This window comes from Dromiciops gliroides, chromosome 5 (assembly GCF_019393635.1).
Source record: "Dromiciops gliroides isolate mDroGli1 chromosome 5, mDroGli1.pri, whole genome shotgun sequence".
NCBI lineage: Eukaryota > Metazoa > Chordata > Mammalia > Microbiotheria > Microbiotheriidae > Dromiciops > Dromiciops gliroides.
In genome coordinates, this window is record NC_057865.1 from 283,153,722 (window position 1) to 283,178,684 (window position 24,963).

The 24,963-nt window shown below is 48.5% G+C and overlaps 1 protein-coding gene across 1 annotated transcript in view; it reads left to right on the top strand.

Moving 5' to 3' along the window:
* The first annotated feature begins 11,290 nt into the window (after positions 1-11,290).
* The window catches only part of RFX4 (regulatory factor X4), a 131,164-nt gene continuing 117,491 nt past the window's right edge, over positions 11,291-24,963 (top strand). Inside the window, 1 exon segment of the mRNA XM_043967160.1 lies at positions 11,291-11,506. Within this exon segment, the coding sequence (XP_043823095.1) occupies positions 11,464-11,506 (43 nt within the window). The 5' untranslated portion in view covers positions 11,291-11,463.

Genomic DNA, 24,963 nt, shown 5'->3' on the forward strand with positions numbered 1-24,963 from the left:
ACACACACACACACACACACACACACCATGCATTTTTCTTCAATCTAGGGATGCCAGCTTCCTTGCTGTTCCTTGCACTAGACACTCGATCTCCCACTTTTCACTGCCTGCTCCCCATGCCTGAAACCCTCCAGCTCCTAGTTTCTCTGGCTACCTTTAAACCTCAGCTAAAGTTCTACCTTCTGCAAGAAGCCTCTCCTAATCCCCCTTAATTCTAGTGCCCTCCCCTCCATTGATTATCTCCAATTTATCTTGTCCATATGTTGTTTGTGCAAGTTTGTTATTTGCATGTTGTCTCTCCCGTTATTAGACTGTGAGCCCCTTGAGGACAGGGGCTGTCTTTTGCTTTTCTTTGTATTCTCAGGACATAACAGTGCCTGGCACATAGCAGGTGCTTCATAATGCTTATTGCTCTTCATTTAACTCTCCATCAACCTGGGAAAAAGATGATCACAGTCACTAACCCTCTGTCAGGTCTTCTAGCAACACTTCACTTTCTGAGTAGGGGCAGCTGATGATTTGGAAAAGTAACAATGGCTGTGAGTCAGAGGAATTTGTTTATGACTGTCATTGGCTACCCAATGTTCTAGGGCCTCTTTGTCTCAGGATGGCTGTGAGGGATCTGACCTGCTAACAATCGATGTGCCCTCTAACTTTCAGGAATAGGTACAAAACCTCTTTCTTTGAACCTGCCTATGAACTCAGGATAACTAGATTTTGCCTGTGTAAAAATGTTGGGGCAGGGGGAAGAGAGGTGGTCTCCAAGCCCCCCAATTGCTCAGAGGTGGTTCTGTATCCAACCCACAGAATATCAAAAGCTTCAAGAGCTTGGACCTTCCACAGAGGTCAGTTAGTCAGTGGAGAGACTTGATAGGTAGAAGAGAAGTTCTGTACTTGGGATGTAGGGCTTTATATTCATAGATACTAAATCTGACCTTATTAGTTTCGGTATGACTTTCTAGCCTTTTGAGATCTATTTGGATCCCAGTTGAGTCACCCTATATATTAGCGCCCATCTTCATGCCACCCCACAAAATTGACAAACATGCCACCTATAATCTCTTCATCCAAGACAATTTCAAAAACAATTTATTGATTTTTTTATATTATCGAAAATTTCCACTGTATTATTCCTCTCCCCCTTCCCAGGGAGCTATCCTATTTAACAAACAATATTTTTGAAGGAAAAAAGAGAAGATCAGCAAAACCTATCAACTCCTCAGGAAAAGTCTGAAAATATATGCAGTGTACCATATCCCTCTACCTCCCACCTCTGCAAAAAAGTGGAGAGTGTGTGTGTGTGTGTGTGTGTGTGTGTGTAGGGTGTCTTCTCATATATCTTCATTTTGGAGCTATGGTTATTCTTTGTAATTTTACAAAATTCACTTTTGATTGTTCTTTCCATTTACATTGTTGTATAACCACCATTTATATTGTTTTCTTGGCCTTGCATAATTCACTTTGCCTCAGTTCATGTAAATCTTTTCATTCTTCTCTGTATTCATCACAATCACTGTTTCTTACAGTACAGTAACATTCCACTGCATTGACGTATTGCAATTTGGTTAGCCGTTCCCTAACTGATGGGAACAATTTTATTTCTAATTCTTAGCTATCACAAAAGGCGCTGCTTTAAATATTTTGGTGTATGTGGTAACTTTCTTCTTATCAATGGTTTCATTGAGATATAAACCTTGTAGTGGAATTGCTGGATCAAAGTGGCCCTGGGCCACTCCACTAAAAATAACACAACGAGCAGGAATACACACATTAGTCTAAACTTAGATATTTTTTTTTTACTGTCTGATTAGATTTTGGCCTGCATAAATGTCGAAGAGACATTTCCCTCACTGGTTGATTTCTAGATGAGGAAGTAGAAAAGAGGGGAAACCTTGGTCCTAATAAAATAATTAGTTATTAAATATAAGAGAGAAATATCAATTTCTCACAATATATAATAATAGTAAGCATCTGAAAGGATGCTCCTTCCCTTCTTCATTGAACAAGAAGCTGTCATTTGTAGTGCTAACAGCCAGGTCACATTGGGACCATCACATGGGACCCAGAGGCTTCTTGCCCGTCCTGAACAGCTGCTTGCTTATCCATGTCATGGGTTGACTTGGGTGTGATGCAGTGCCACTGTTCCTGTTTCTCAGCTCACAGGACCAGAGACTTAGAGCTGGAAGGCACCTCAGCTCATCTAGTTCTCGCCTTATGGATAATAATAGTCGCTAGCATTTATGTGGCGTTTTAAGGTTTGCAAAGTGCTTTTCAAAAGATCTCTTGTTTGACCTGATCCCTGTGTGGTAGGTACCATTCTTATATCCATTTTACAGATGAGGAGACTGAGGCTGGGAGAGGTTAAGTGACTTGTTTGTGGTCAGACAGCTAGGAAATGTCAAGGCTTCCTGACTCTGTAATCTAGCACCCTTGGCTGACAAAGAGAAGAGTAAAGAAACCAAGGGCCAGAGAGGTTCAGGGATTTGCCCATGGTCATATAATAAGTAAACAGCCATCTGTCTTCCAATCTAATTCTCTTTCCCCTACACTAACAGGCCTATCAAGTACCTCCAAATGATGACTGGCATTTACCCAGTGCTTTAAAGTTCCCAATCCTCTTTACATTCACAATCTCCTTTGAGCCTCACAACAACCCCATATTCTAGATACTATAGGCACGATTGCTCCCATTTTACAGATGAGGACACTGAGGCTCGGAGGGGTTCGATGACTGGTCCATTGTTACATAGTTAGAGCAGGAGTCAAGCCTCCGCTTTCTCATCTCCTAGTCCTTGAAATCCCTAGACAAGGACCTGGGAGCCAAGAGTGTATCTTTCTGTGATGTTGTGGCACACCGAGGCTTCAAAAAGGACCACTGCCAAGAGAATCTCTCCTGAAGTTGCTGCACCTTCTCCCTCTCTGATGCCCAGGTATAGATGCCAGGGGGTTCCCACCTTGGAATTCAATCCCTACGCAGCCTAGATTTAGAGCTGTAAGGGATTCCAGAGGCCGTGGAAGCCAGTCCCCTCATTTCCTCAGGACACTGAGGCCCAGAGACAGTCATTTGTCCCTAGCAGAGTGTAAGCTTTGCTACATCCTTCCCAAGCTGCAAAGGCTTCAAGTGAGGCCTGATGACGGACTCTGAGTGTCAGTGAGGCTCAGCACCAACTTGGTTGGTGTGTGTGGAGTTATCTAGCCTAAACATCTTTCCAAAGCCCTTCTCATAGGACCCAAAGAATCCTGAACTGCTGCTAGGGCGGGAGGTGACTTGAGCACAGGAATAAAGCCGCTCTCGCTTGCTTACCTAAGGATTTCTGCTCTAAAGACTCCCCTAAACTAGAAGTTCTTTGAAGGCAGGCCTCGTCTTATGAAAACCTTTCCTTTCCCTGACCATCAAGGGCAGTGCCTGTACCCAGATACCTGCTTCATCAAGGTTTCTCCTACTTGTGTTTAATTGGGAGAAACCTATGGTCTTCTGTCTTTCCTTGCACTCCTCTGGGCTGACTGGATCAGAGGCTATAGGCCTGAGCTGGGATGGGGTAGGGTCTGGGCATGCTGCCCATGGGCACTGCTCTGATGGGAGTGTGTGAGCATGTTGGGGTTGGGGGGAGAAGGAAATGCAGGCGGGTCAGGAGCCTCTGTTTACTAATGCACAATAAGTGTGTGTGTGTGTGTGTGTGTGTGTGTGTGTGTGTGAGAGTGAGTGACTCAGAACTAGCTTAAGTTTTTTATTTAGTTATCTAGCTATATTATGGAACATGAGGGATGCCTCTCTGGCTGGGGTGGCTTTGCAAAGTGAATATGAAGATTCTTTGCTGGCCTCCTGCTAATGAATACTTGGGTCCTGGAGTGTGGGAATGTTGAAAGTGGAGAGTCTTGGCAATTGCTTCCCTAGCAAACTCTTGTCCTCAGACCTGCCAGTACAGGCTGCCCTTCCTGGTGCATCCTGGGAGATGACTCACACACACACACACACACACACACACACACACACCACCACCACCACCACCACCCTCCCACCCCCCCACCCCACCCCCGCCCGCCGCCACCCTTTCCCTGCCCCTCTGGGCCAGTGCCCTCAGCAGGCTGGTGAAGGCTGGCCCAGAGGCAGGCAAGCTGCTGTGGACGGGGTGAGAGTGGTTAACCCCCAACTCAAACTCCTCAGAAAACACTTCTGGTCATACGTGAGAGGATCCTCGCTCTCCAGCTGGAAGAGGTCTCAGGGTTCAATGAGCCCAATAGCCTCATGTTCCAGATGCTAAAACTAAGGCAGAGAGAGGCGAATGGGTCCTTGCAGACAGAAAACCCTGCTCAGGCTCTGGTTCCTTGATGAGCAGTTCCCTCATCCCTCCCTTTGTTGGCATTTTTCCCCTCTTGAAGCTACTTTGTATAAACTTTCTATTAACTTGGCAAACACATAAAAGTCTCCCTAGAGTGTAAGCTTTTGGGGGGCAGGGACTTTCACTTTGTATCTTTAACACTCAGAGCAACCCCCAGCCCATATTAAGCACTTTATTGATGCTTGTTGATCATTTTATTGACTTCTTTGTGTATTTAATGACCCTCCCCCACTCCCCAGGGGAGGATAAGCTCCTTGAAGACAAGACTGTTTTCTTCTTTTTGTCCTGGTAACCAAAGAACCTAGCAGAGCGCCTAACAATAGGAAGGACTGCACCTTTGTGGAATTGAAAGGAGTGATCCAGAAATAAAGTTAAGTTCTCATCTACAGATCGAACTTCATGTAGATTTCATTCGATCCTCACCACTCTGTGAGAGGCCTTGTTGAAGTGTGTCTATTTCATGGATGGGAAACTAAGGGTCAACATAACTGGCATTTAACTTACAACTTGCCGAAAAATGGAAAGAGCAATAACCACAATCCAGTAGAAAATAAATGTCTGAAATGATAATGATCAAATTTGGCCCTAAGGAAGAGATATGAGAAGACACTTTGCCTCGGCCATTTGTGGGGGGAGGGGAGGACATTGCATATAATGTTAGATTTTTTTTTCAAAGTATTGATCAGCTTTGCTGATTTTTTTAAAAAATTCTTTATTACATAGAATGACTGACTCCCTGTGAGAAACCGAGGGGGAGGGATAAAAAGGGAAAATCTAGGCTGTGTAAAAACAAAAGATATCAATACAAATATATTAAAAATAAAATAAAATTCCTGATTCCGCCCATCTACCCAAGACAGGGTGTACCTTAAGATGCCCTGTACCTTGTGTAGATATATATGTATGTGTTTGTGTGTATGTGTGTGTATATATATATATATATAATGTGTGTTTATACACACATATATGTTTATACATATATGTGTATATATATACATATATATACACACATATATATGCTCATTTTAAAGAGGAAGAAAGGCTCAGAGACGTTAAGTGATTTGTTTGAGATCACACAGCTTTCAAATTTCAGAGCCAAGGTTCAAATGGAGGTTTCTTGAGTCTGAACCCAGCACTCATTCCCACACTGCCCCCTTCAGGTCACAGAGCTTCTGATACCTAGTCAACATACATGATTTCTCCACCTACCACACTGCTTCTGCTAAACCTCCAATGGCTCCCTTATACCCAGAGGAAAGAGTTCAAATTCTTTATCTTGGCATCCAAAATATTCCAGGTTGGGTCTGTTCCAAGGACTTGTTAGTAAATGTTTAACTCTCTCCATGGGGGAAAATATACTCAACACACTTTTACGTTTAATCTGCTTTTCCCCATTACTTTCTCAAGTTGAGACAGTTAACAAGACAATAAAGCAAGCCCTATCAAGTTCTGGTGTATGGTTTGCCCGTTTCTGAAGTCTAAATATTCACACTGAAAATTTAACAATCAGCTTTTCCAGAGGCCTCCTGCTGGCTCCTGGAACCTTCCATGACTCCCCTGCACCAGCCTCTCTTTCCCTCCAGTCAAAATAGCTTATTTCTTTTTAAATTTTTTTTGCAGGGCAATGAGGGTTAAGTGACTTGCCCAGGGTCACACGGCTAGTAAGTTCCAGATTTGAACTCAGGTCCTCCTGAATCCAGGGTCAGTGCTTTATCCACTATGCCACCTAGCTGCCCCATTTCCTTTTCTCTTAATCTGCTTTGTTCTTTCCTGACTCCAATACCACTTCTTCACAGTTTGTTGTTGTTAAGCATTTATCATTTACTGTTCACACGGTACTCATCTAACATCCTTAAACAGCTTGTAAATTCCTGGAGAGCAGAGCCAGTGTCTCTGGTGGTATGGCCCTATGGAAACAGCTCTGGCTTAGGAGTCCCCCGAGGAGGGTCCTGTTGAATTTCTTTGAGTCTCAGTTTCCACATCTGCACAAATGAAGGGATTTTATTTTTAAGAAAGAAAAAATTAGGAATTTGGTCTGGAAACTCTTTAAGATTCCTCCCTGCTCCTGTCTATAAGCCAATCTAGATGTATAGATGTGCATGTGATCATCCAGGCATCTCCTATGGGACTTTGCATATCAGAGGTATAAAAAAATAATCATTGCTTCTCTCTCCTTCCTGAAATCTTTCCCTCCACACATTTCCAGTGCACCTGAAATTTATCTTGTATTCTATGGATTTGTGTCCAGATCTTGTCTCTTCTGCTAGACTGTAAGCTTCAAACAACAAGGATCTTCATCTCTGTCCACAGCCCTTGGGATAGGCCCTGGCATAGGGGGAAGGGAGGTTGGCATTTCATTGGTTTAGGGAATTCCTGGCATGGAAACTTTCATCCATTAATGCAAATTGCCACTTCTGATGTTTAGAGAGAGTGGCCCGGGGCCCAAGGTCACACAAAAGCAGGACTTGAACCAAGGTCCTCCTAATTCCAAGGCAGGCTCTCTTTGCAAGTTGCCCTTCATAGCTGTATTCAATCAGTCACTCAATCAACAAGCCAGTTTGTAAGCACTATGATATGTGAGTTACCCTGCTGCCCTGCACCTCAGGGAGGCCAGAAAAACAAAAGCAGCTGGAAGATCCTGGGTCGTTTGAGTCAGAAATATAGAGCTAAGGGGCAGCTAGGTGGCGCAGTGGATAGAGCACCGGTCCTGGAGTCAGGAGGACCTGAGTTCAAATCCAGCCTCAGACACTTAACACTTACTAGCTGTGTGACCCTGGGCAAGTCACTTAACCCCAATTGCCTCACTAAAAAAAAAAGGGGGGAAATATAGAGCTAAAAGGAGGCCATTTTTTCTCATCACTTCATTTTACAGAGGGGAAACTGAGGCCTATAGAGGTAAAAACACTTGCCCTGAGTCACATGGCTAGCCAGCGACAGAGTCAGGATTCAAATCCAGGTCCTCTGATGCTTCCTCACCTACAGATTGGAGGGCTGGGGTCACGTGGCTACTAAGGTCCTTAGTTGCTCTGATCTTCTCATTCCAAACCCACTGCGCCATCCATGGGACCTGGAGTCCCCTGAGGCCCTTCCTAGCTCCAGAAATTGAAGCTCGTGATCTGCTTTAAAATATCAGCTCAGTTCCAACTAACCCTAACCCTAAACCAAGCGACAAAGAGACAGAGAAATAGAGACAGGCAGACACAGACAGATAGAAGGAGACAGAGAGAGACGTGGCAGGAGGGGCCCCCTCGGGAAACAGGTGCTGAGGTTACAAACGGCTCTAGAGGGTTATCTCCATTGATCCAGGGGATTGAGGGAGCTAGGTTGGGATTCTATGGGAGAGACCCGTCAAGGCTGGGGACTTGGCTAATGGTGCGGTAGGCTTGGAGGTGAAAGGAAGCCTCACCTCCCTCATTTTACAAACAAACAAACTGAGGCACAGGGAAGGGACTCCCCCCCCCCCCATGACAATGCACTGGTCTACTGAAGTGCAGTGGATAAGGACAACAGCAACAACAAGTGATTGGAAGTGGAAGAGTGCTTCACAGCTCTGATCTCCTTGGAGCCTCAGACCAGTCCTGGGAGGTTGGGACTGCAATGATTGCAAATCCCCATTTCACAGCTGAGCAAAGCAGTAACTTGTCCTGGGGCAAGTGCAAAGGCTTGGAGATGGGAAACAGTGTTCCTTTCAGGAAACAACAAATAAGCCAGTTGGCTGAAACAATAAAAATAGAGACCCAGAGCTGGAAAGGACCTGGGAAACTATTTAATCTTACCCCTCATTTTATAGATGAGGAAACTGAGGCCCAGAGAGAGAGAGAGAGAGAGGGTTACCCAATGTAACAGGCAGTAAGCATAAGGGGTGGGAGTCAAACTGGGTTCCCTTGACTTCACCGGCACCAGTGTTGCTTCCGGTGTGCTATATTGCCTCTAAAACCTTTGAGGAAATAAGCCTGAAACAGCGGGATGATTTGCTCCTGACCATCTAGGTCGGCAGAGAGAAGGGCAACATGATGTGGTAGATAAAGAGTTGGCCTTTTCTGGCCGGCCCTGATTCACACTCCACCTCCGGAACCCTGGACAGGTCACTTAACAGTTCAATGATCCGGGCAACTCCTAGAGGACATGCTGACCTGCACTGGTGGAGAGACTTTCCTCACCTGGGAGCTCCATAGCCTATTAATTAGTGAAATCAGAGGTGTAATCCTTATTGCCGGCTAGCTTGTAGGTAGTAGACAGGATTCGAATTCCGGTCACCTCATTCTCTCTCCACTCTCCGTCCTTAAATCTAAGAGCTCCCGACCCCGCCATTGTTTGGCTTTTGGCTCCTCCCTCCCATAAGACACACACACACACACACACTCCCCGCTTTCCCTGTCTGTGGTTGGGGCTCAGAATCAGAGAAGGGCGGAGTGGGGTGGGGGTGGAGGGGCAGGCAGTGATGACAGGGCTGCAGGATCAGACTTCATCTGACCCAACCTGGTCTTCTTCTTCTTCTTCTTCTTCTTCTTCTTCTTCTTCTTCTTCTTCTTCTTCTTCTTCTTCTTCTTCTTCTTCTTCTTCTTCTTCTTCTTCTTCTTCTTTCTTCTTCTTCTTCTTTCTTCTTCTTCTTCTTTTTCTTCTTCTTCTTCTTTCTTCTTCTTCTTCTTCTTTCTTCTTCTTCTTCTTCTTTCTTCTTCTTCTTCTTCTTCTTCTTCTTTCTTCTTCTTCTTCTTCTTCTTCTTCTTCTTCTTCTTCTTCTTCTTCTTCTTCTTCTTCTTCTTCTTCTTCTTCTTCTTCTTTCTTCTTTCTTCTTCTGACAATATGGTTTAAGTGACTTGCCCAGGGTCACACAGCTAGTAAGTGTCAAGGGTCTGAGGCCGAATTTGAACTCATGTCCGTAAATCCAGGGCCGGTGCTTTATCCATCTAGCTGCCCCCGCCCCCCAACCTGTTTTTGCAGGAGGAGAAAGTGAGGCTCGGAGATCAAAGCCTTCTCCCGGGTCCCTCAGGTCTGCTGGAGAGCCGGAAGGGGTTTGAAGGCAAATCTAATCCAAATCCCTGGTTTTGTAATTAGGAAACTGAGGCCCAGACCCGGGACGCGCGCCAATCCGTGATTGGAACCCAGGTCCCCAGTCTTCCTTCAGGTCCAGGGCACTTGACATGAAACTAGGCTGCCTTTCCTGTTTAGAAAATGGACTAAAAACAATTGGTGGTTTGCTAAAATCCCAACTCCCTTTTCTCTCCTTCCAGTTACTACCCTCCCCCCCCCAAAAAAAACTCCACCTCCTAAACACACGCGCGCGCACAGACACGCACACACACACACACACACTCTTCCTGTTTAGCGGCAGCAACGGGCTCTGTTTTGCTGGGTTGGGGTTTGGGTGCTTCCCTCTTCCCCCCCACCCTCCCCCTTCTCTTCCTTTTTATTCGAGGGCGGAGGCAGGCGAGGTGGGGGGAGAGTCTGGGGCCCTAGAAAACGTTGCCTCTGTCCATGGTCAAAGTAATTCAGCTGTAATCCCCTTTCTCTTCCTCTCCTGCAGCTCCATTCATATTCTAATCACAGCTCTCCCTTCCCTAAAACAGCCACTTTATCCTAGGCTGCAGAGATCCCGGCTTTGCACTTTGCTTCCACTTCCAGCATGTACCCCCCCACACACACACCCCTCCCTTTTCCGTCCCCCGCCCGGCCTGAGCCCTCCCCCCATCCCCTTTTCTGCACATTCAACTCCTGGAGCCCGGCTCGCTGAGCTGGGCAGCAGAGGGGAGGGGAGGGGGAGGGGAGGAGGGGGGAGAAGAGAAGGGGGGGAGGGAGGCAGCCAGTGCCAGTGCCTGGGAAACCCTCCTCCCCACTTAAGGTAACGGTCCGTGCTCCTTACAAACTTCTAGACTGGGCGTGGGGGCGGGGGGGGGGTGGCATAGAAAAAGGAAAAGAGATTGGGAGATCCCCGGCTTCCGCAGAAGGCGGAGGAAAGTCTCTTTTTTCCTTTGCAAGGTGGGAAGTGAGGTTCCCCCGCTGTTGGGGCCACTCTCCCTCCCCCAGGGCCCTGGGTTCGGGCCTTCCCTCATCCCTCCTGCCTCCGAACCACACCATCACGAGGGGCCTGGCAGCCTCAGCCCAGAGGTGGGCGCCCCTGCTTCGAGTCAGGGAAACCTCTCCCGCTCTTGTTGGGGGTCCTGCAGGCTGCCCCCCTTTTACTCCATTCACGTACAAACGTGGGGGGGCGGGAGTGTTGGAGTAGACGGGGGCAGTGTGGGGCCAGCTAGCTCCGGGGCGTGCCGTGGTCTCAGAACCCAACTTCAGAGGTTTGGGGGGGGGGCGAGAAGGTCCGGGCTGCAGGGAGGAGGGACCCTGCCTGGTTTCTTCAGCTTCCTAGTTGCAGAAGGGGGGCAGCCCCTGGGATCCACTCCCCTACATTTGATTAAAGGCCGGCGCGCAAGAGACTTTGGGGGACTAGGGGGCGAGGGGGCCAGATCTAAGCCAATTTTGATTTGGACTATAATGAGTCTCGGGCCTAAGGCTGGGGTGGGGGGGGGCAGGCCTCTGGAACTTTAAATAAGAAAACGTTTTTAATGCTGTAATAGAAGGGGGAAGTCGAAGGGTTGGGATTGCGTAGATCTAAGCCCCCCTTTTCGGAGGCAGCTTTTCTTATTCAAAACAGCGCCACAATGGGCTTCACATCGAGCCGGGCCACATCCCCATCTGACTAGCAGCCATTCATCAGGCTGGCCGGCCTATCAATGACATTTCTCCCATCAGGGCTCCTATAAAATGATCCTTTTTCCCATGAACATCCGCAAACATTTTGACGGGTTTGGCTTTGCCCTGCTGGATTACTAAGTGTCCCCTCTCTCTCGCTTTCTCTCTCCCTACTCTTTCCCTCCCTCCCTTTCTCTCCTATTTCTCTCTTTCTCCCTTCACTTTCTTTCTCTCCTCTCTATCTTCCTTTATATTTCTTCTTCCTTCTCTCTCTCTCTCTCTCTCTCTCTCTCTCTCTCTCTCTCTCTCTCTCTCTCTCTCTCTCTCTCTCTCTCTCTCTCCCTCTCTCCTTCCCTTCTCCCTACCGTTGCAACTCTCAGACAGGGGATCTCCAAACCTCAGGACTTTTTTGGGGGGCCTCGGTACTGTCCATGGGAAGAGCATGCATTGTGGGTTACTGGAGGAACCTGACATGGATTCTACAGGTTAGTTCAACTTTGGGGAGGGGGGACGTGGAGTGGGGTAATGGGAAGGGGGAGAAGGAGAGAGAGAGAGAGAGAGAGAGAGAGAGAGAGAGAGAGAGAGAGAGAGAGAGAGAGAGAGAGAGAGAGAGAGAGAATGAGAATTTTAGAGTTGTGAAACGTTCTAAGGGTCAACTTGACAGTGAGACCCAAGGAAATAGAGACCAAACTCTTATGATGTGCAATGCACCCCGCATGTTACCTAGAGAAAGAGGGAACGCGCGCTGAGCTCCGTAGGCAACAAAGTTTCTTAGAGATGTGTTGACTTACTTTAGGTGTTACTTGTAGATGCTTTGAGAGAATTCGTGTCGCCCCGTCCCCTCCGGCCGCTCCCCACTCCACCCCACCTCCAAGCTGCAGGCAAACCGTTCTGCTGCAAGTGAATAGCGGTCCGTCCTGAGCTCCTCTCTTTAGGGGGCTTCTCCTCGGTTTGCTCGGTTTGAGCAGGACCGTGGAGGCAACTTTGCCGAGAGAGGGAGGATGGAAAGGTGGCCGGGGCGGGAACGAGGCGGGTGTGGAGTGGGGTGGAGGCAATGGGGAATGCTCACATCGGTCCGGGAAGTCCCGGTATAAGTGGCGTCGGCAGCTGGAGGTGCTTCCCGGGAGTTTGTGTGTTGGCCAGGACCGCTAGGGGAAGCGGGGGTTTTCGGACATGCAGGAAGCCGGAGGAAATCACTTCGCTAGTTTCCTTAAGCATCCCCTCCGGAACTCCCTAGGGCCAGGGAAGTGGGGCGCAGAGTCCAAGAAGTACGGTTAAGGAAATCCGGCTGGGGGGCAGGCGGGGATGATGATCAGATTATTGACACGCCAACTCCCAGGGACAGGGACAGGGACAGGGGACAGGCAGAACTGGCTGTCTCTGTCTCAAAATTCTACGGCTGGTGGGTGGCACTTTTAAGATTTTGGTTTCTTTTGGTGGGGGGCAGTTCACGGTGGAAAAGGCAAGGTTGTCCCCAAAACTGCGGCGAACTGCCTTTTCCCATTCACGAAGACAGGGTCGCTCTCCCACTCCCTCCCATCCCCAAGGGCACCCCCTTTTAAGCGCCTTTCAAACCGACCCAACTTTTCCCGTTGCGTTTCTCCACCTTTCTTCCCTATGGGGAAAGGCTTGTCTGGCAGCTCAGGTTCCCCCCCCCCGCCCCCACTGGATCCCAGGATCCCAATGCTGAGTCCCCAAGATCCGGACCTGCCCCTGAATGGAACTGCTGAACGCCGTAGCGGGGGAGGAGGGGAAGAACGGGGACAAGGGACAACAGTAGTGCAACCCGGGCACCATAGCACATGGCCCCTTCGAAGAAGTGTCCTCCCTCCCCAAACACTTCACGCCCGGCTCCCCAAAACTATTCAGAAGTATTCAAAACCAGGGCAAAATATACAAGTGGAGAAACAGAGCAAGTGACCCCTGGACATCCCACCTCCTCCCTCTTCCCCCATTCTCCCCCACCCCCCGCCCCGAAGTCTCTGCTTCTCTTGGTTGGAGATGGATGGGGTAGAAATCATCCTTGGATGCCAGTGGCTCTTGGTCCTTCTATACCCTGTAAGGACATCGGGCAGCGGGGGTGGGCTGGAGGCAAAAGGAACTTTCTATCAGCGCTAGCCTCCAATACCACCTGGTCGCAGCTCGTGTACTACCCCTGCTGAGAGGTTCCCAACCTTGAGCCTTCAGGTGATAGTTTAGTGGGAACAAACGTCCTGCGAATCCCTTCCCGGGATCCCAAAAGTTTGGGACTGGAAGGGACCCCAAAAGCCAGTCTAACTTCTAGGGAATACACGTGTGTGTGTGTGTGTGTGTGTGTGTGTGTGTGTTGGGGGTACACGCGCGTGCTGCCGCACCCCAGCCGGCGGGGAGTCGAAGTGAGCCCGCTGCATAGTAGAGTATCCGCTCCTTGGGAAACTTGCGAAATCATTAGGAGGAGGAACAGTTGCTGCCCAGCCCACGTCGGTTGGCAAGAGGAAAGTGGAACAAACGGGGCTTGTTGGTGATGCGGGCCCAGCCGAGAGAATGTGCGGGCAGCCAGCGGTCTGCAAGGGCACAGTTTGCGGGAGGCACACTCGGCTTGTCCTGACACTCAATCGTTCCCTGAAACATTATTGCCCAGTTGCTTCTGAGCCCTTTGCACACAGACGTGGCAAGAAGGAAGTCAGAGCGAGTTCTACTTCAGATTCCCGGAAAGAAAATTTATCTATCTGCACGTGCCCCTTCCTTCCTTCCTTCCTTCCTTCCTTCCTTCCTTCCTTCCTTCCTTCCTTCCTTCCTTCCTTCCTTCCTTCCTTCCTTCCTTCCTTCCTTCCTTCCTTCCTTCCTTCCTTCCTTCCTTCCTTCCTTCTCCTTCCCCTTCCTCTTCCTCCTTCTCCTTCCTCCTCCTCCTCCTTGTCTTCCTCTTCCTCCCCTCTCAGTCATTCTGTGTGTCTCTCCTGCCCCCAACCTATAATTTCCTTTTAATAATGGGGGGGGGGGAGTGGTTAACTTTTAACTAAAGAGATCTTGGTAATTCTTTGCAAAGACCATGACGCTAATCTGAATGTGAGTGTGACTGTGTGTGTGTCGGGGCAGGGAGTATACCCCCAAACTTCTCGACTAAGTTTCAGGCAGTGCGGAGATAGGTGGCAAAGGCCCGGAGGCCAGAGCGTTTCCTCTGCTCCGCGGGGGTTGCTTAGCTTAAACAGTCGGTGTGAGCCAAGGCCCTGTTGGAACCTCTGGGCTTACTCTCTCTCGCAGACTCTTTCAGCCGCCTTCTGTTATCTGGCCTACGTTGAGACTCACTGTGCCCGAGGTTTCATTCCTACTGGCCAAGAAGTTTTATAACACTGCTCAGTGGTCCTAGTCCTTCCCAGTGCACTGCCCCCCCTCCCCGGAGGGGAGCAGCTCCCTCCCGTCCATCAGTGCATCTGCATAGCTCCCCACCCGGGAGTCCTGCCCCCGCCCCGACTCCCTTGTCGCCGGCAGCTCCTTGCTCCTCAGGTCCCACTTGGGAATTTGCGAGAGAGAGGGTGGGGATGAGAACTGGCGGCCGGCCGCGCCCCGAGCCTCCAGCCAGGTAGCAGTTGAGCCGCGCCAAGCAGATGGCCAGGAAAGTGGAGATTTGCTGTGGCTGGTTCAAGAACCTTCACCTCCCTTTCAGGGGGCTTAATCCAATTAGTTGTCCTTCTGAGTTTCAGTTGTTATGTAAAGCTTCCTTTGCTATTTGGGGAAGAAATATCGCTTCCCAGAACGTTCAACGCGGCCTCCTTTTAAATCCGGGGGTAGAGCAGCTTGCGCGCCCGCCGGCCGGCTGCCTGCCTGCCTGCCTGCCTGCCTGCCTGCCCGCCTGCCCGCCTGCCCGTCCTCAGACTCCTTTTTAGTTCAGAGAAAACTTTAAAGTGCGATCCGCAGAAACCCAGAATCAGAAAAAATGTCAGCGTTGGAAGGGACGGCAGAGGCCAGCGAGGCCAACCCATTCACCACCAGGGTCTCTGGCTGGGAACCGTTTAGCGCCACTGAAAAAGGTGGAAGGGCACGGATTTCAGTCGGGACTGGCTAATCAGGCCCTGGCTAGTCTCCTCCCCCCACCCCCGGGCTTTGTTCCCTAATCTTTAAAACAAAACCAAAGCAGCCAGCTCACAACTTTAGAAAGTTCATCTCTTTGTGGCCAACTCTAGCCAAAGCTCCATCTTCTTCTCTATTCCCTTTTACTCGCTTCACTGTGACCCTACAGGGAGGCAAGTTTGCGTCCCACCGAGGGCGCCGCTTAATATATTCGAAACTTTTTATTAGGAAAAAAAATGCCCAACAAGTGTTTAGCTAAGACAAAGAATAGGCCTGGGAGAGGACGAAGGAAGACGCAGACAAGCTGTGTTTCCTTCTGAAACCTCGCCCTCCCTCCTCCCCCCAACTCTAGTCCAAGGTTTACAAAGAAACACCCTTTAGAAGATCACTTCTTATTGCCAGCAGGGATCCGGGAGCTTCGGTCTGGAATCTAATTGAAACAGACAGACGGGCAAACAGCTAGACGGGTGGGTTTGGCGAGGCCGCTCTGAATTGTGCTCGCTTGCCCCTCTCCAACTGGCACCATCAAGCTGCCCCCTCCAGGTAACTGAGGCCCAGGGAAGCAAAATAGGAACCACCAGCACCACCCCTCCAGTTTGCAAAAAACTAAGCGTACAAGATGGGCGTGTTTACTTAGGTGCCAAGCAGTTAGAATAAGCGAAGAGGAATTAGGACAGAGTTTTCCCCGAGCCCCTCTCTATATTAACTTGGAAATTCGAAAATGTAGGGAATTGACCGACGGAACGATAATTTAAGGACCAATTTTGATTGGTTTGCCTTACGGGAAGGGGAAGAGTTGGTCGGTCTGGTGTCTTTAAAATACAAAACAACGACAAAACCCCCAAACAAACAAAACGATTTCTTGTGAAACGGGAGCCTCCTGGTTAAAAAGGCCTGCAAAACTTTGCAGAGGCATTAATAAAATCAACCTCGATGAGACGTCTTCACACCCCCCGCCCCCCACAGCCCGGCCCCACTGCCCCGGACGCGCCTTCCCTTCTCTAACTTCCCAGGGCTTTGTGTCGATTAAAAGCGAGCAGGACTAGTGACTCCAGGGAAGCCCCGAAAGGCTAGGGGCTTTTCCCCCGTGAAGCTGGAGCCCCCATCCGAAGAGAGGGAGGGCTTCGTCTATCCCAAGCTGGGCTAAGGTTCGGGGCTTAACAGGCACAACGGTCAACATTTATGGAGCGCCCACTGTGTGAGGAGCCAAGAGCTGCCGGGCCTCCCCATCCCTTTCCCGAGGCGCTTGACCTCTTCCCGGAGCCTGGGCTCCCACCCCCCGGCCCCCGCCTCCCTCTAACCTCCTGGCCCCGGGGCGTGCCCCCTGGGAAGACGCTTTCTCTTCATTCCGATCCCCTTTCTCCTGCTGGGGGGAAGGGATCTATTCGCTGCGGGGCGGGATGGAGGAGTGAGGGGGCGGGAGGAGAGGCGGAGAAGAGAGGGGCTGGGATTTGGGGGCCCGGGCTCTGGCGACAAGGAGAGGGGGTGCATCTCGCCCTCCTCCTGAGCTTGTGTGTGTTGGGAGGACTAGGACTGGGGGTTGGGCAGAGGGTATTCTTCTCTTCCTAAACCACCTGCCAAGCCGAGGCAACAGGTTGCTGGGAAAACCGGCCTCCGGCCTCCGCACGGGTCTGCTTGAGTTCATTCAATTTGACGAACAGTTATTAACAGTTATTAAGCGCCGACTCTGCAAGAGTTGGTTGAAACCAGACCCTTCTGATCTCGTGCCCCCGGGTTCTTCTCCCAGTCTGCGAGGAGCGCCCAAGAAAACGGGCAGCTTCAGATCTTGGGGCCCAGGCTAGCTTCGGGCCAGGGCCTGGGCCAGATCCAGGTCGGCCCATGCCCGCCGGGACCCCGGCCTGAAATCCCTGGGCTAACGTTCGAATCCCCCGTCCGGCCTTGAATTGCAGGTCCCGTTCATTTACACCCCCAGGACCTCAAATCCCAAGTCGGTGCCCTCTGGGGCTCACGCGCTCCCTCGCCCAGAGAGCTGAAAGGCTCATTGGTAGTAGGTTGGAGGGGTTGGGACTGGGGGGGGGGTGAGCTGAGCAGAGATTGGGGGTGGAGAGTCTGTTCTGGATGGAGGTAACTGCAGTTTGGGATTTCCATTGCACCCCTCCTCCTAGGCGACATCGCCATGGTTACACCATGGAGGAGGGGAGGGAGAAGGAAGCGAAAAGCCAAATATTATGTGTTTGCAGTTTGGGGAACTTAAAGGGGGAGGGGAAAACAGAGGGTATCATCGGGCGGGAGCCTGAAATGAAAAGCCGGGACAACAAAGAGACTTAGGAGGAGAGAGGAAGCAATCTCTAAGTTTGCATTAGGGCCTCCCAGCCACTAAGTAAAAGGGGGCCAGTTCCTCGGGCTATGAGCATTCCTTAGGAAGAGATGTCCCAAGTCTCTAATTTTGCCTTCAGCCACACGGCTCTCCTACCCCCTGCTCCACTTCATCCGTCCGGAGTCCTGTACTGCATCGGCTTTCTCTTTCAGCCCCATGCTGATTCGATGTATATGTATGCAAGCTGCCCCATCCCTTAGAGGCCCCAGCTGAAAGGCACATTTTCCTCCCCGGGGCTCAGGGTCACTCCCAGAAGCGCCTGCTATGATCGAATGTTAGAGTCGCAGGGAACCTTCGAAATCATTCCGCACAAGAGGAAAGCGAGGGGAAGCGGGGAAGCCCAAGGTTACACAGAGAATTCAGGCAGAGCAAGACAAGGGCGGGACTCCCAGGCCAACTTCTTTCCCCTTAGGCCAGGAAGCCCCCTTTCCATTCCCTTCTTTAGCTGAATAAAGGAGAGGTGAGATGGGGCGCTATGAGAAGGAAAGGGGGTGGCAGGCTAAGATTCTTTGGAGAGGAAAAAGCCCAAAGCATTCTGGTCATTGTCAAACAACGCTTACTGTGTGCTAGATGGATTTATTACTTGTGTACCATTGAGCAAGGCACTTGCTTTTTGTAGGTCTCAGTTTCCTCATTTGTAAAAAGAGGCAGTTGGGCCAGAGAGCCTCCCAGGTTCCTTTCAGCTTTTGACCTACTATCCCATTTGTTCGAGCTTGAGAAGGTCACTCAGTCTCTCTGAGCCTCAGTTTCCTTTTTCTGTAAAACCGAATTGGCCTTTCAGGTTCCTTCCAGTCCTAGATCTTTGGTCCTCTGATCTCTTTCAATCACTTCTGGCTTGGGATGGGAGATCTGGTAAGGTTTCCTGGAGGAGGTGGCCCTGGAGCTGGGTCTTGATTCATTTTAACCCTCAAGACTTTAGCAGTGGTCGGTATTTGCTGGTTGGCTCTTTCCTCAGGAGGGTATGTGTCTCAGTGGATAGAGCTCTAGACTGGAGTCAAGAAGATCTGAGAACAGATGTGAGCTCACTTTCCAGCTAGGTGATCCTGAGCTAGTCACTTAACCTCTGTTTACCTCAGTTTCTTCGACTGTAAAATGGGAGGATAATAATGGCACCTAGCTTGAAGAGTTGTTGTGAGAATCAGAAAAGATAATAACTATGAAGCGCTTAGCACAGTGCCTGGCATGGGTGGTGGTGGGAATTAATAAATGCTTATTCCCTTCCCTTTTCCTTCTCTCCCCAAAGTAAAGTGAACAAGTATTTATTAAGTCCCTCCTAGGGGCGGGGGGGGGGGGGGGGGGGGGGCAGAGTGCTAAGCTCTGAAGATACAAAGAAAGACAAAAAGTCCCTGCCTTCTGAGACCTCGAAATCTCTACTATTTATTTTTTTCTTTTCTTTCTTTTCTTTTTTTGGTGAGGCAATTGGGGACTTGCCCAGGGTTACACAGCTAGTAAGTGTCAAGTGTCTGAGGTCAGATTTGAATTCAGGTCCTCCTGAATCCAGGGCCGGTACTCTATCCACTTCACTACCTAGCTGCCCCTGAAATCTCTACTATTTCCAGGGGGGGGGGGGATGGGGGGGAGGAGACTACATGAAAAGAACTACAGTACAAATAAGCTACATACACGAGTAGATAAACTCAGAGGGAAGGCACTGATAGGCAGAGTGGGAAAGAATTCCTTCAGAAGGTGAATTTCAGCTGGGCCTTCAGGGTAGGTGGAAAGGGAGAGCATTCTTAGGGTTGGGGGGCAGTCAGCAAAAATACCCGGAGGCAGCCGATGGCCTGTCTTGTTGGAGGAATGGCAAGGACGCCGGTGTTAAGGTATGGTGGAGTAATTTGAAGGGAATAAGGTTTCAGAAGATTAGGAAGATGGGAAGGAACTAAGTTATGAGTGACTTCAGAAGTCAAATGGAAGAGTTGATGGTTCCTCCTGAAGGTGATAGGGAGCCACTGAAGTTTATTGAATAGGAATGGGGTGATGTGTTCAGACCTGAACTCTAGGGAAGATCACTTACTTAAGTGGACGATGCATTGGAGTGGAAAGAGATGTTAGGCTGAAAGGGCGCCCCGAAGGCTATTACACTGGTCCAGGTTCAAGTCGATGACGGGTGATAGAGTCAGAGGAGAGTAGGGCAAGAAAGTGGGACTAGAAGCCAAAAGATTTGGGTTCAGATCTCAGCTTTGTCTCGTGATGGTCATATGATCTTGAGCAAGTGATTTCTCTGCACCTCAGTTTCCTCATCCATAAAATGAGCATAATCAATAATGCCCCTGGTACCTACCTCTCCGTGGCTATAAGGAATCGAATAAGAATACAAAGTATTTTGTATATTACAAAGCACTATGGATGTCAGCTACTGTTAGGAACTTAAAGTGATTTTCAAAAAGAAACTTTTTTTTAAGTTTTTTGAGTTGGGCTTTTTAAAAGTTTATGGAATTTTATCCAGGGCCTGACAGCCAGTAAGTACTGGTGCTGCCATTTCAATCCTGGTCTCTTGACTCCACGGGCAACGCTCAGAATCTCTTAGGTCCTTCCAGCCCAGTTACTGACTCCCAGGTTTGACGGTGCTGAGAAGTCTTTCTGTGTTTTTCTCCCCTCTCCCTCATGGGTTGATTTGAGTCCCTTTGTGAAGAAAGTTACACACATGTGTTAGGTGGGATGACAGAGTAGTCTGCCTGCTTCTAGCTCTGCTGGGGGGAAGGGATCTATTTGCTAGTCCCTCATCCTCCAGCATCCTCAAGCCTGGGACTCTGATGGGGACCAGACCCACCCCCCCACCCCTCCCCACCAAAGGCCTGTGATAGTCTAACCAACCAGAGTACATTCAGTATTTCTGCTTGGTTTGCAATCATCACTTTAGGAGGCAGGGACGATTGTGCCATGTGATGTATCTCATCGATTTAGAGATCATTAAATCTGGAAGGGAGCTTAGAACAGGGAATGTCGAAGCTGGGAGGGACTTGGCTGAATGTTATAGTAGAGATTCTTGTCCTTTGTGGGTTGAACTAGATGACTGGTGAGGTTCTTTCTACCCAGTCCATTCTTCTCATTCTAGAAATGAGTAAACTTATACCCGGAGAGGGGAAGAAACTAGCCAGCAGTCACTTATCAACCTAGTGGAAAGCTGAGGACTAGGAAGTAGGTTCCAATTTAGTGAGCTTATCTCTGTGCCAAGGACCCTCCCGACCCCCAGTGCTCTGTATTTCTACGACCACTCGGAGACTGGGCAAGAATCAAAGCAATCGCTAAGATATCAGAGAGTCAAATTAGAAATCTGCTGCTCTTCAGGACCCTGGAGGGCTGAGGACGAGGGTGCTCTAGGAGGGAACAGAGGGCTTTCTGGGATGGATTGTCCAGTGGTTGGCTTCTGAGACCTCATCCCTTGAGCTGGTCCTGTTCCATGGACTTCATGGCTTCTGGGTACTGAGATTCTGTGACACTTTGGGGACTGGAACAACCAAAGTTTTCTTGGGGCCCCAGAAAGCCCCAATTTTGAAATCAGAAGACTTAGGTTTGAGTCCCTGCTCCTTTTCTCAGTAGCTACGTGATCTTATACCAATGACTTCCCCTTCCTGAAATTTAATTTTCTCACCTGTTAATGTTCCCATTGTCTTTATCCCAGTGTTAATGTGAGGGACAAATAAGGTAATGTACATAATGTATGAGAGACATCTTAGCCTAGTGAATTAATAGCCAGCCTCAGAGCCATCAAGACCAGGGTTCAAATGCTGTCTTTGCTGCATACAGTGCTGTATGACCCTGGACAAGTCACTTAACTTCTTTAGTACCCCAGGAAACTCTCTAAGATAACATCATCGATTGGTTTACCAATGTAATTATGGGGGGAATAACCTGGGAAACCCACGCAAATGTTAACGATTTTTTTTAAGTGAGGCAATTGGGGTTAAGTGACTTGCCCAGGATCACACAGCTAGTAAGTGTTAAGTGTCTGAGGCCGGATTTGAACTCAGGTCCTCCTGAATCCAGGGCCGGTGCTCTATCCACTGCACCACCTAGCTGCCCCAAAGTAATTTTTTTGTTTGGTTTTTTTTTTTTTTGGTCAGGCAATGAGGGTTAAGTGACTTGCCCGGGGTCACACAGCTAATAAGTGTCAAATGTCTGAGGTCAGATTTGAACCCAGGTCCTCCTGAATCCAGGGCCAGTGCTTTATCCACAGTGCCACCTAGCTGCCCCGCAAATGTTAACTATTAATTCATTTGTCTTTATTTTTTTAAATAAATTTTATTTTATTTTATTTTATTTTTGAAGGACAATGAAGGTTAAGTGACTTGCCCAGGGTCACACAGCTAGTAAATGTCAAGTGTCTGAGGCCAGATCTGAACTCAGGTTCTCCTGAATCCAGGGCCGGTGCTTTATCCTCTGTGCCACCTAGATGCCCCTAAAATATGCTTTATTACTGTCTTTTTATGTTACCTACATTTCCCACTTCCCCTTCCTCCCAGTGAGCCATTTCTTATAAGAAAAAAAGAATAGAAAAAAAGATTTATTAAAACTGATTGAGACGTCAAAAAATGCCATGTTCCATACCTTCAGAATTCAGCCCCTTGTCCACTCTCTTTACACTAATTCTGGTTCTTTGCCACCACACACAAGAAAGGTGGCATTGTAAATATTTTGACGTGTGGCAGGGAGTAGGGGGAGCATATGCCTAGCAGTAGAATCTCTGGGTCAAAAGGTCTGGTCATTCAGTCATGTGGTCAGCATGATTAGAAAACCTTAACTCACTGTACAAATGCTAATTTATCACTTATCAGTCTATTAGCATTGATTAATCACCACCTGCATGCCAGCTACTGTGCCAAGTGATGAGAATACAAAGAGGCAAAAGACAGTTCCTGCCCTCAAAGAGCTCACAGTCTAATGAGGGAGGTAACATGCAAACCACTCCATATGAAGGCAACATATGCAGGATAAATTGAAAACAATAATCGAGGGAAGGCACTAGCATTAAGGGGGATGGGAAAGGCTTCTTGTAGAAAGAAGGATTTAGCTGGAACTCGAAGGGAGCCAGGAGATAGAGGTGAGGAGGGAGAGAATCCCAGGCATGGGAGACAGTCAGTAACAAGGCTGGGAGTTGGCAGATGGCGTGTCTAGGCCCAGGAACCACAACTCAGTCAGTATTCTGTTTTGATTACTTCGTTGTTTGTTGCTGTTTATTGTTGCTATTTACATTGTTGAAGGCACTGTCTCCCATCCTGCAAACCCTTTGCTTCATGGGTCATTAAATGAGACTGTTCAAGTGGTGACTTGGAGTTAGGAAGACCTGGGTTCATATCCTGCTCTTGACACTTACTTGCTACTTGTGTAGCAAGTTTTTAAATTTTTTAAATTTTTAAAAATTATTTTGGTTGGGCAATGGGGGTTAAGTGACTTGCCCAAGGTCACACAGCTGGTTAAGAGTCAAGTTCTGAGGTTGGATTTGAGCTCAGGTCCTGTACTTTATCCACTGTACCACCTAGCCGCCCCCTCTGATCTTAACTGTAAAATGGATATAATAGTAGCAGCCACCTCATACAGTGGTCAGTGAGGAGCACTGTTGTTTGTCCTTCATTCTGAAAGAATACCATGACATGGATGTGAAGTCATGACTTGCATTGAATTGGGTTTAAGTGAGGGAGGGCTGTGCAAAGTCATCAGCCTCATGATCTCCTCCAGAGCCATCTGGGTCCAGTGGCAAAATGTACATCAGGATGACTGGAGATGGCCCCAGATGTTTAAGGCAATTGGGGTTAAGTGACTTGTCCAGGGACACACAGCTACTAAGTTTCTGAGGTGAGGAGCAAAGGAAATGATAAAGGAAGCCACAGTACAGCATGGTCCAAACACCTTAGGACAGCTTTAAGCTTAAAACCGACTCCAAGACTTTTGGGGACACCCTGTGTATATAAGCTGTTTTTGTTCCACAAAAGGGGCTTCCTTTGAAGATTAGAGATCATCTCCCCTTATTTTACAGATAAAGAGACAGAAGGTCAGAGAGACCAAGCTACATGGCCACAGTCATGCAGCCAGTTGATATCAAGACTCAGATCTTACCCTCTGGTTCAGATTTCTTCATTTTCCAGATCTCCTCTCAGTTCTAATTCCAGGAACTTTGCTTGGGTCCCCTGGATCTGTCGTTTCCCTAGGATGCTGAATGGGGAACTTATTTGAGGAAGAAATCTAATACCAAAACATAGAAATACGCTGTTATTTGAAGTTTGCATCCAGGCAGGAAGTGACTCATCTAATCCCATATACTTAAGCAGGACCAATGCAGGGAGGAGATGAGCAGGAGGAAGGGAGAGTCTGATTGTAGAGGGAAAGAACTATCACCCCCATATCACCTTTACCTCAAGGACGAGAGCTTTGGAATGGTCTGACCATGTGAAAGAGCAACACCTAATCAGCCAAAGCTTCGCTTACCCACCATAATGAGCATATTAGCCTACGGGGAAAAGATTTGAGGAACATTTCTTAAATAAAACTGTAAACCGGTCTCTGGAGAGTTTGGGGTGCCCTCATTTTATTTTCATCTACCTTCTTTTTTTGGTGAGGCAATTGGGGGTTAAGTGACTTGCCCAGGGTCACACAGCTAGTAAGTGTCAAGTGTCTGAGGCTGGATTTGAACTCCGGTCCTCCTGAATCCAGGGCTGGTGCTCCATCCACTGTGCCCCCCAGCTGCTCCCTACTTTCTTTTTAAAAAAAAATATGGCTTCAAAAAAAAGCAAATTTGGTCTTTCTGGAATTCTACAGTTCCCAGAATTTTGGAGATGGATTTCAGAGTTAGCATGTAGTTTAGTTTAGGGTTTGTTTGGGGGTTTTAAGTTTTTATTAAGAAAGTCCAGTAGAGTTGATATACCTTGCTGATTGCTGTAAGCCCCATCTGCCTACTTAGATTTTTGTCGATTGATTAGTTTGGGGGAGTAGGGAGAATCCAGACCTGTGATTTCATCGGGGTGGGGAACTCCCAGGGAGAAAACTCCATTTACTGCTCCAGACTGTCAAGTCATTTGTAATTTACAAGAGAGTTACCTTGGGCCACTGAGACCTTACCTGTCTAGGCCCACGATCACATAGCTACCATTCCCTGGAGAAAGGATGTGAACCCAGTTCTTCCTGACTTCTATACACTGCTGTGCCCCTCCTCCCCACCCCCCACCCCCAGTTATTCTCCTCACCTTCCACTCTTATAATCCCTGATTTCCTTCAAGGATGAGTTCACCCTTTCCCTCATTACCTTAGGTGTTTATGCACGAATTTCGCCTATATTTATTTTGCATTTCCATATCTATGTAGGTGTCATTTCTTTACCTGGTACTTGGTAAATGTTTTTTGATTGGTCGGTTGATATAATCACATAAAACTTTTAGATTTCAATACTTCACAACACAATTGACAAATTCAAAACTGTTCAAATGGGCACAGATGTGCCCAGCTAGGACTTGAAAGAAGCCAAGAAATAGAGATGAGGGGGGAGAGAATTCCAGGCCTGGGGGACAGCCAGTTGAAATGTGGGGAGTCGGCAGATGGGGTATCTTGTTTAAGGACAGCAACCCA